The sequence below is a fragment of the Heterocephalus glaber genome, unplaced genomic scaffold, assembly GCF_053883595.1.
Source record: "Heterocephalus glaber isolate CG9 unplaced genomic scaffold, H.glaber_assembly_v1.0 deba00000470, whole genome shotgun sequence".
Lineage (NCBI taxonomy): Eukaryota > Metazoa > Chordata > Mammalia > Rodentia > Bathyergidae > Heterocephalus > Heterocephalus glaber.
The window spans coordinates 16,179,725-16,191,380 of NW_028258145.1; the positions used below are offsets into that span (position 1 = coordinate 16,179,725).

Here is an 11,656-nt window from a genome sequence, read left to right on the forward strand (position 1 = left end):
GCTCGTAATTCAGCCACTTCACTGACCAGGACTTAGGCCTTGGTGACAGCCATTAGCAAAGAAGCAATACTAGCCCAACTCTGCTAGCTGACATGCCCATTTGAGTCATGCAGGGCTTCAGTCTGACTCCTGATATAAAACAGTATAGCCGAATTAGGGAAGGCAAGAAGCACATGCCACTCATAGCTCGCTAGTACTTGGTGGGGATGTCTGCTACAGTACAGCATCTAAAAAAGAATCCTGACAACAGAAGTGAAAATACAGTGCTCTTCAGAGAAGGAATGTCAAGCTAGTTTTTGCCCTTGAACTTTCTATCACTTTCCTGGGAAAAGGCCATGGTGCTCCTCAGAGATGCCAGCTTCCAGTGATAAAGCTCAAAGTACAATCCTGGCACCTTTCCCTATGAGGATGTGGCTCGGTGACCCAGGTCAGAGTCCCAACTCTCACAGCCTCCCTGTGGGGGATGTTTGCCAACTCTCTGTGCCTCAGGCTCCCCTTTCTCCAGCAGGCAGATGCTTCACAGACCGGAGGAAGAGCAGAGGGACTTAATCAGTGAGGGCACTTTAGAAGTAGTTAAATGATGTGCAGAAATAAGGACGGTCCTAATGACCCACTGTGCCCCTACAGGAAGCTCTATCACCCCAACAATGCCCAGCTGGACATGGCTGTGATGCGGGCAGGGCTGACCAACTGGCACACTGGTAACATTGAGGTGGGGCATGGGATGATCTGCAAAGCCTATGCCATTCTCCTGGCGACACACAGACCCTCCCACCCCATCACCAAGGACTTAGAGGCAAGTAGCATCATGGGGCTGTGCACTCCCTGCCTACTCTGAGTTCTCTGAGGATGAGTCCTGGTTCAGCTGTGCTTTGCTTTAGCGAAGTCCATAGAGAGCCAGCTAGATCAGGAGGGAACTTAGACATGTCTTAGCCCATCCCTTCTGGTTTTCATGTGAGGAAACTGAAGTTCAAGCAAGGGGAATAATCTGTCCATAGTAATTTAGTGAGTTAAAGGCAAAGCAGAGACTCAAATTCTGAGTCTATTGTATCAGACACCCAGAACCTGCCCTGAGAAAACCTGAACAGCAGTGTGCATGTGTGTTTATGTGAGTGTGTGTCTGTGTGTATAGTCCTTACTAATATCAAGTAAACTTTTTCATTTTTTAGAGAATACTTTATTAGTTACTGTAATAATAATCAAACCCACATAGATAAGACATTACATATTTAATACAGTGCATTACCTCTGTACAAATGGGAAAAATTAAGTTTAACATTTCTAGAGTGATATGACTATTAATTTCTGTACAATGCCAACTCAACATGGTAAACTAAGATAACATTTTCCAAAGTTGACAGCACAGTTAAAGTTTCCAAAAATTCAAATTATATATATATATATATATGGGCCAATAATAGCTATATGTTGTGCATCAATAACAGCAACAGTTTTTCCAGCTTCTGCAGTCATCTGAACAAAATTATAGAGACATCTAGCATACTCCATTAAGAAAAAAAAGAAAGAAAAGAAAAATATCCAGAAAATACCAAAGCTCTGTTACTGTTGAGGTACCTGCCACCATTTTTTAAACTGGCTTCTTAATCATCATCTGGAAAGAAAACATTCTAGAGTAACATCATTAAAAACAGCTCTCATAAAGCATGGTTACTACTACATATCATAAAGCAGGTGCAAGATATTTTACATTCACAGAGGTATGATACAGCACTGTCTTAATAGCAAGTATTCTACATAGACGAGAGTTTGGGAACAAAGGCTCTGGAATCAGATCATTAGTATTCAATTTTCACTTGTGAAGATTTCTAGCCTTGTGATTTTGCAATTGTTGAATGGATAGGTCTCAGTCTCTGCATTGGTAATAGGAGGCAGAAGGCTGTGGCAAGGTCTGGTACACTAATGTGCAAAAAGTTCTTAGAATAGTGGCTGGGAAGTTGTATGATCTTTATAGCTGCTGGTCTCCCTTGTGCTTTGAAGGGCTGGTTTGGAATGACAGGTCTGTCCTCATGTGGTGTAACCCAGGGACAGATATTGGTGTTATAACACGTATTGAAATGATTACATTAAAGACCAATGTGTTCTTAGGTATGGATGTTCTTTTCCTTCCTAGGTCCCCAGGTTCCTCATCTATAAAATATATTCAAGCAATATACTAGACTTTCAAAATTGACTTGAGGACCAAATGGGGCAGAAAGATGGAAGAAACTAACTTTACCTCTAGCAGAGGAGCTGTCGAAGGCTGTGTAGTCACCAGTCTTATTCACTATCATAGTCTCAATCCCAAACAACATCTGGGGCTTGACAAATATTCCTTGAATGGACATTTGGGAGAACAAGAGCTTTTCTGTGTCACACAGTACAATCTTCCCAGCACACTGGAAAGCACAAAGGACTCTCATCCACTTCATAAGTGAGGAGACTGAGGGCCTATATCACTTGCCTGAGGTCTCACAACCAGTAAGTTCAGGAGCCAGTGTTCAAATCTGGGCTCCCACTTGAAAATTTCTGAGAAAAAATTTCCTGTGTTGAGAACCATTGCTCCAGCTACTCTCTCAGGGCCTGACTTTCTCTTCCTAACAAACTGGACTCACTGCCAAGACACAAGCCCGCAGTGGATGACTGTGGGGAGAGTGTGTGTGTGTGTGTGTGTGTGTGTGTGTTCTGAGAAACAAGTTGAATATCAGTGACTGAGAGTAATTTGCTCCTACATCAGTCAGGAACCAACATGTCCTGAGGCTTCTCCTCACTGTTTATGGTGCATCTGTGTCCCTCAGGCCATGCGGGTACAGACAGAGATGGAGCTGCGCATGTTCCGCCAGAATGAATTCATGTACCACAAGATGCGCGAGGCCGCCCTCAACAATCAGCCCATGCAGGTCATGGCAGAGCCGAGCAATGAGCCAGCCCCAGCTCTGTTCCATAAGAAGCAGTGAGGACCTGGGATGGGGAGCAACATGGCACTGGGGAGAGTTTCTGGATGGGATGGGTCTCTCCAGAGACCCTTGAAGAGGAAATCAGGGTAATTCGCCACCTTGTGTCCAAGGAAAGGTACTGCCCTTGATCCCCAGTGTCATTTGGGTTCAATTCGACATATTTCAACCCAATTTAACTCTATCTCATCCTTGCAGAACTCCTCCTATAAATAGTTTATAGGCGTGCTACATCCTAGCACTCAATAAAGGAACACAAATATAACTGGAGGCAAAATGTAAACAGACAATGAAAGCACAATGTGATTCCAAATGCATTGGTGAACTGTATGGAGAGAGGGGTAGTGCAGAGGGAGGTGTGTGTCTCGCATATGTCTGGTGCATGTGTTATGTGTGCTGTGGGGTGGTCATGGAGAGGATGACATCCAAGCTGAGGGTGCTTCTAAGACCCTGGTGTCCTACTGGGTTCTCACTTGTCTGAGCAGGTGTTTCTGGGGCTGTTGGTCTCTACCATTGTCTAGAACTTTAGTATTTAGAATACTAGTGTTGATGATGCCCAGTTTCCTCAGGCTGATGTGGAGTTCTGAGGAAGGGCTATGCTTGGCCATTTAGGATCTACTCAGTGAGCTGAAAACCCTTCAGAATGGTGCAATCCAGAAAGAGGTAGCAATCTTCCTAATCACCCCAAGGTCTCAATTTAGTCTGAATTTCAAGTATAATTTTAGAAATAATTCTAGAACACACAAGAAAGTGAGTATCTCCCTTCCTTTCCCTCATCGCCAAGGCTTAAGGCTGTTTTGATGTGGGGCCTACTTAATACAATGTCTAAGACTTTTCTGGCCAGTGGCATAGGAGAATTAAAAAAATCATCCTGGGGTGAATGTTTTCAGGGTGACACAGGGTGAAGCACACATGCATGATGATCATGGCCCAGCAGATTTGGCTTTGGCTTACCCTGCCTAATTTCCTTTTCTGCTCATTACCTGGGGGTTCTGCTCTTTGCACCAGAAGGAGCACTCTTCCTACCTGGGTTAGGAGCTCATTAGAGGTGTGACAAATTTATCCTCATTCTCTGGGAGGCATTGTGATATCTATCTCATAAGTGAAATTCTTAGGGATCAACCAATCCCAAGCATAGCTTATTATCTTTTGAGATTCCAGATTTTTCATGAAAGATTTTGGAAATCTTAGAACACAACCCTTCCATTAAAGGTATCACTAAGATTTCTACACATCTTTGATCTAACATTGAACCTAGAACTCTACTTAATGTCTTGAAGTCAAGCAATCCCACCAAGCTCCATATTTATTTATCCCTGCCTAAAATGTTAGCTCCTCTACTCCACCTTTCATCCCTAGAATTACACATTGTCTCCCTTTGACCCCTGTCCATGGGCTGAAGACCCTGAAAATGAGTCACTTCTTTGCAGAGTACATACTTGACATTTGGCTCTTTGTTGAGATCATTTTCTTCACTAGAAGGTTTTGTACGAATTCTGACAAGTTTTCAGGCCCACATCCTACAGATGAGACAACACTGAGCCCCTCCCTGGGTTCCAACAAGCATATTGAAATTATCATTCTTGTCCCCTCATTTAACACCCTTCCCTTTGTCATTGTTGTCTGTTCACCCACTGGTCTTTCTCCCATATTCACATCATTTTCTCCATGCCATCATCCAAAATTTGTTGTCTTCAATGAATTGTGCTCTGTGCCTATGCTCCTCCTTCCCCCTTCCCTCTCAGACCATGGAACAGGATTCCTTCTTCTCTCACAAACCTAAACTCTATACCTGTGCCTTGGACTCCTTGCTCTCCTGTGTCTTTGAGACCTTGGTTATTATTCCTTCTCCTTTCTGGATTCTTGACCTTTGTCCACCACCAGCATGCTTTAGTGTAGTAGACAAACATGCACATGACTCTTGGACCATAATCTTCATGGCTGAGTATTCTTCTGGTGTATAGTTATTATATGCTTGCCCTCACTTTCCATTTCTTTCAGAATGCACTACAGACTGGCTTCCATTCATGCTCCTCCACTAAATGGCTCTGGCCAAGATCAACTGGGTACTTGTTAGTCCTTACATTATTTAGTCTCTCTCTGTGAATAAGACCCCCAGCCTTGATTTCTGTGACCCCATATCCTCAGGATATCCTCTGATGTGGTTTCTCAAGCTCTTCCACTTGACCAGGTTCTCCACCTGGCCTGATGGGTTGGCATTTCTTGGGTGGGTTCTGACCTTGATTCATTCTCTCCTCACTCTGCAGTACTCCCTGCATGGGCTTAGGCAGGCCCTTTCTGTAATGCCCACCTTGAGGTTGATGACTCTCACATCTGCACTCCCTGACCTTGCACTTGAACTCCACCTCTGCACGGCCTCTTGGATATTCTGCAAACACATCAAACTCTGTACGTCCACGATGAGACTCCTTTGCTTTCCCCTCTTTCTCAACATGTATTACCTTGAGAACACCACTCAGAAAGATCACCTCCTCCATCGGTGGGCTCCTGAAGGCTGGGGCTGTGTAACTTCATTCATCTTTCTAGCCCCAGAACCTAACACAGGTCCTGGGAAAGGATAGGTACTCAGTAAATGTGTGTTGAATAAATGAATGAATGACCAATTGAGTGAATTTGCTTTTCTCAGAGCAAAAGAGACATGAAACTGCCTTTGAGTTTTTATGTTAAAGCAGTCAACAATGCCCATCATCCCGCTGTGTTTCCAAACAAACAGATGTGGCTTCTCTCTTTTTCCTAATCATTTTAGAGTTGTGCTGTCTCCTAGAACCTTCTTTGATGATGGACATAAATTATATTTGTGCTGTGCACTACTATCATGTGATTACTGAGCATTTCAGTATGACTGAGGAACTGAATTTTAATTTTGTCTAATTTCAGTTGTTTTATGTTTAAATATCCAAAATGGCCAGTGACTACAGTATTAGATTGTGCAGTTTTAGAGAGATGCTTTTTTGTAATTTTTAAGAGCATGGCCACTGAGGAAACCATTGAAGTTTGCCTTTATCCTAGCTGTCTTATATTAGTTGTGTGAAATTGGACTGATTACTTCACCTATGTGTTGGTCAGTTCTCCATCACTGAGACAAAATATCTAACATGAGTCTACTTAAAATGGGAAACTTTCATTTTGGCTCATGTTTTCAGAGGTTTAAGTCCATGGTCAGCTGGTTCCAAGGCAGAAATAGCACTGTGGAAGGGCATGCCAGAGGAAAGTTGCTGGGCTCATAACACTTAGGAAGCAGAGTGAAGAGAAAGAACCAGAGAGGTAGGGGCTAGAGACCAAATATACCCTTCAAAGGCTGCTTCTGCTGACCTATTCCTCCAACTGGGCTCCACCTCCTAATAGCCCATTGAACAAGGAACTCATCAGTACAGAAATCCATAGATGAGGTCAAAACCCTTATGATTTAATTGCCTGTTTAGAGTCCCTCTCTGAACGTTTGGCAGTGGGGATCAAGCCTTCAATACATGACTGTATGGGCTATGCTTAAACTATGACAACTTGTGCATTAGTTTCCTCATTTTGCCCTCTGCTTTGGGTTGTTGTAAGGACTAATTTTCTTAAATGTAAATAAAGCCCTTTAGAGCAGTGCCTGTCTGATAGAGCCATACCTGGCTTTCCTGGAATGTGCAGCAGCATGGGTTCTATATTCAGGGCAAGACCTGGTTGAGGAGAACACGTGAGTTACCAAACTTTACAAAACTATAGATGATCAGAGACCACTGATGCCAACAGCGAGCATCATTAATGAGAAACCAACAAAACAAAAACAAAAAAGGACATTTAAAAATAATGTTCTCTTTATTACATTTATTTTACACAGTAAAAGAATATGAAATCCCGACTTGTCTAAGTTCTTTTGCTGATTGTCTTGAAGACAGTGTTATCCAGTGTCATGCTCTAAAGGACAGAAAAATCACCAAATGCTCACCTGATATGAAATATTAAAAATAAATAATTAAGGCTCCCAAAATAGCTGCAAATATGATAACACGTGAAATAACTCCAAGATTCCGCCGTTTTCTATAGGATCAGAGTAAGAGCTAGAAATCTCTTCTGAAATCCTATGCCAAGTCTCTATCATTTCGCTTTCTTCTATGCAGAGTTGTGCTGCCATTTGCTGACTGCTTTTCTACACGAATGGTTGTGACAGCGAGATCACCCAAACTCGCCCAGTTCAGTCCAATTTCTCAAAGCTTCATTGAGCACCCTCTATGTGTCAAAACCATGCTGAGCACCAAGGACACGTGTGCACGGAATACCAGGGAACTGGCCTGGGACATCATGGCCACTGCCTGGTTTTCCTCCTAAAGCTGTGAACGAAGCAGGCAAAAACACTGGGCACATCAGCTTTGGGGTCCTTGAGGGATGCTCCCTCCTCATCTTGGTCCTCTAGAACAAGACAGCTGTAGTGACACAGCCTGTCGTCAGAGTGACAAAGGAGCCCCTTAGCTTCAGCAGCAGTGGAGTGGCTGCTCAGAGGAGACTGGGGCCCTGGTTCTATCACTTGTCAGCTGGATGACCCAGGATAGGTCGACCTGACTATTGAAATCTTTGACCTGCCTCCCTCAAGGGAGATGGAAGGATTAGGCAAGATGGAGCTATCAGAGGATGTTGGCCAGGTCTCCTCCTGGACACCTCATCTCCTACTCCCCTGTCCTGCAGGGAAGGTGCCGGAGTGGGCACATGGACTGTGCATTTCATGGTTGATGCTCACACTGTCATTGCCTGAGAGATGCTCCCACGTGAACCTGGTGACCACAGCCTCCTTGGGCTGCCTTCTGCCTTCTGTGACTCCCTAAAGCAAACTTTGGAGCAAAGAAGAGCAAGGGGGACACAACTCCAGAAGAAATTCTGCAAATCCCCTTCAAAACTGGGGATTGGACCTGGCTAACAGCCAAGCACTGAAGACATTTCAGACCTGGAGTGTAGCACTCATACCAGCCATGCATTTCCCACAAATGTGATCCTTATAATGCCAAATGGGCAAAGGCATTTATTGGGCCCTTGGGGCTGATAGAGCAGCTGGAGGCCCCTGGGGCTTGTGGTTAATGTGGGGGCCGAAGGAAGTGTTGCGGCTATTAATTACTGTGATAGCATAGAGGCAATGAAAGAACCTGACATTTTGGCCATACAAAGTGTCCTTGTGTGGGGCTGCTGCATCCATGGGAAGAGGTGCTGTGTGCGCAGTGAGGCCCACAGGAGTGCACATGGGCAGATGAATGGATTTCTGCCCTCTACCCTGAGCTTTGTCCCAGTGGAGACAGAAAACATGAGCTGTTCGGGTCACTCTGTGTGTCCGTGTGCCTTTCCTGCCAAACTCCTCTCTTGTTCCATGACATCAGGGAAGTGAGGAGAGGAGTCAGGAGAGGAGACAGGAGTCAGGAGTAAGGAGGATGGAAAGAGGGTGGGAGGGGCTGGCAGGAGAAGGACAGCCTGAGGGAGGTGCGGACACCAGTGTGTTGATGCCAGCTCACATGGTGGCTTTGATGAGTTAGAAAAGGGCATCTCTTCCTCAAGATTCTGCTCTTCTGTTGGAAAGTCACCTGACACACTCCACCTGTTGGGTTAGAATAGGACTGCTACAGAGTGGTAAAAGTGTGATCGAAAATCGTGGTGAATGTTCACATTAAACAAATAATTATAGTAAAATCACATTGGCATTAATCCCACTCAGAAACACTCCCCCTCACTTGGAACTCATTCTTGCCAGTTTCTGAAACAGTTCAGAATGTCTCCTTTCCCAAGTGTCATTACACAGTCATGACTGCCTGCAAGCCCCAAATTACTTCAGAACGTTTACCTACATGGTCAATTTGAGTTTGAGATAGAGCGCAAAGTCACTGGGTACCAGAACCAGGCACAAGCTGGACGAGGACGCACCACAGTGTTTCTCCACGCCTGCGTTTCCATTGGATGGCACTTGGCAATCGTATTCATCATACTCTGTTAACATCTTATAAAGATCCTCCAAGCAGAAGCTTTCAGAACTGCTTCAGAAAGTGGCAAGAACTTGGTATAAATCTGTTTGAAGGGAAGTGGAACATTTTGTGGGGGATTATGGCAAAATGTCTTTTACTGTAATACATATTTTAAAAGTGTGAACCTTCACTGTATTTTTAGATCCCATCTTCTAAGGACAGAAACCCACAAGAACTGTGATGTGAGTCCCTCCGCTGGGAACAGCTGTGCATGGCAGCCCAGAGAAACTGACCTAGCTCAGAGGAACACTGGCTCTGTCACTTCCTAGCTGTTTGTCACCTTCATTTATCCTTTTAAAACCTACTATTGGGAGGCTTAGAGATGCTGTGTAAACTTCCTGGAGTGGTAGAAGACACAGAAAAGCAGAGAATTCGAGGCTCAGGGGAGGAAAGTGAGGCATGGGGTGAGGGGTGCAGCCGCTCCTCACCCTTTACCTCCTCCCTCCAGCACCAGAATCACAAGCTCAGAGTCTTCACTGATGCTGGTCAGTGTGTCCCCATTGAGTTCAGTCATGAACTTGATGTTTTTGAAAGTTGTCATGAGCTTGTTGTCACCTTCCATGTTGACCACCACCTGTGGGGCACAGAGAGGCCTGCGAGGAAGGGTCTGTAGAGATTGAGACCCTTGCTAATGAGTTAGTTCCCCTGTGCAGGTGTCAGCATATGACACCTCTGGTCCCAGTGCTCCCAACCCTCAGTTCTGACAGAAGAGAGGGGCATGAAAGACAGAAAGAAAACCTCGGGATGTCTTCTGTCAGAACTTCAACCCATGGTGTGTGATCTATAAAAGCACACAGGACACCTGAGTGGTCCCCAGGACAAGTGCTGAAATAAAAGCAATAAAGTCTCAATTCTCCAAGCTAATGGAGGAGGCAGCGTCAGAAATCAGAACCCTGCACACACTTTGCTCTGCTCTGCATGGTCCTCCCAGGAACATTCATGGTTCCTGTATGGTCTCCTTTCCAAGCCTTAGACATCCAGGAGGAGCAAACATGGAAACCCAACAAGGAGAGGAGGACACTGCCAGGGTTAAACATTTCCTTCCACATGGACAGCTGGAAAAGGCCTGTGGTAGAACCCACAGTGGCTGCCCCTTCCCATAGGCATAGCCAAGAAAGTCCTGAGATTTGCCTCAGTCTCTGACATTGTATCTGGAGAGGCAGAAATAAAGAGCAATGGGAAGCGCTGAAGACAGAGCTGCTGAGCCCAATGCACAGAGCCATCTGGGGAGCAGGAAGACGGCTGCCGGGTGGTGCTGGCTACAGTGGGGTGTGCAGTGCATCATGGGGAGGAGCAGAGGTCAGGTCCTAGGTGTCATTGTGCCCTGGAGCTCCAGACCTGTGGGGATGGAGCCGCCCTGCCCACTTCCCTCGGTCTGATAGGCTGACTTCTCCTGTGCACAGATGAGGTAGCCAAGGCCATCAGCTTAGTGGCCACCCCAAGGTGTGGTCTGAGTGTCTGCCTGGGCCTGGAGATTCTGGTGTTGCCAGCACCTTATCCAAGACCTTTGTCCCTGTTACCACCTTCTCTGGCCTCAGCTAAGGCCAGAGTGATTTGGGCTGAGTTAAGGATTTTTACTGACCCCCACTTGCCCATTGCTGGGCCCTCTTCAGGAGAATTTGAGAGCCAGGATCCTGGCCAAAGAGAACTTGAGCCTTGAATCCTGCTCTGTGCCTGGTTCCCTCCTGTATTGCATATAGGACAGCTCAGGTTTGGGGCAACAAAATGCCCCCAGGAAAGCCCTAGGTAAATGAGATCAGCTTCCCTACCAGTTTTCTATTTCTCTCACACAAGTAGCTTAGAGATGAGATATCTAGATTGGGAATTGTGAGGTCCAGGGGTCCTGTGAGTCAAGAGGCCCTGGGGCCTCGCTCCAGGAAATATTCCAGAAGCAGAGCATGTTGTAAGGGGTGCCTCCCATTTTGATCTTCTTCCCCATAATGATCTCTATCTCACACTCCTGCCCCATGGTGAATTTATTCTTGATTACTTTCATCCTTGTGCTGCTATTATCCTTGAAGTGCTTCCCATTCTCCACCACTTCCAACACCCCCTTGAGGTCCTTCCCCTTCTGGATGGAGTCCTCGGGCAGGCCTGGTGGAAACCACCCAAGGTTTAGAGACAGCGGGGGTAGGGATTGCAAGGCCAAGGCAGACAAGGGAAACTGTGACATGGATGGGCAGAGGCCACAGACACTGGGGACCTGTGAGCAGCAAGAGCTGTGGCCTTGGATAGGGAAGAAGGGGGCCTGGCCTTGTTGCTGCAATGGAACCTTTCTGCCCCTGTGGGCTGCCTGTTTCTTGCTCCCTCTCCTTCCTTGCTCCTTCATTCTCTGGTGACTTTGCTGTAAGAGTTACAGCATGCCATCCTCCACTCTCAGGGGAGCGAGAGTTTCTCTTTCAAGCCACTTCACTCCTGAAATGACAGGAGGAGCTACTAAATAATTAAGTCAGGACACCATACCGAAAATGGAACTGTGCCAGGGAAACCTGGATTCCTTTGGAGTCTTATGGAGATGTCCTGACAGCAGGAGTGGTTCCTCCTGTTACACAGTAAGGGAATGAAGACACAGAAGTTGTTGACACCCCCACAGAAGAAGACCCAAGCTAGGCTTGGTGCATACTTGCAATTCCAGCAGTGGAGATGATGAGGCAGGAGGATCATGTGACTTTGAGGTATCCTTGGCTACATAGTGAGATCAAG

General features: G+C 45.9%; 1 protein-coding gene across 1 annotated transcript; it reads left to right on the forward strand.

Moving 5' to 3' along the window:
- Positions 1-386: 386 nt before the first annotated feature.
- LOC147829782 (histone-lysine N-methyltransferase SMYD1-like) lies at positions 387-3,672 on the forward strand. The gene is made up of 2 exons (XM_087204262.1): positions 387-796; positions 2,796-3,672. The coding sequence occupies exons 1-2, from the start codon at positions 578-580 to the stop codon at positions 2,952-2,954; spliced, it is 378 nt and encodes a 125-aa protein (XP_087060388.1). The 5' UTR covers positions 387-577; the 3' UTR covers positions 2,955-3,672.
- The last annotated feature ends 7,984 nt before the right edge of the window (positions 3,673-11,656 follow it).

Bases quoted from the DNA above. Each gene is read 5' to 3' on its own strand.
- LOC147829782 (XM_087204262.1), top strand. From the start codon at position 578: ATGATGTGCAGAAATAAGGACGGTCCTAATGACCCACTGTGCCCCTAC. The intron at 797-2,795 runs GCAAGTAGCATC...TGTGTCCCTCAG, and splicing joins CCATCACCAAGGACTTAGAG to GCCATGCGGGTACAGACAGA.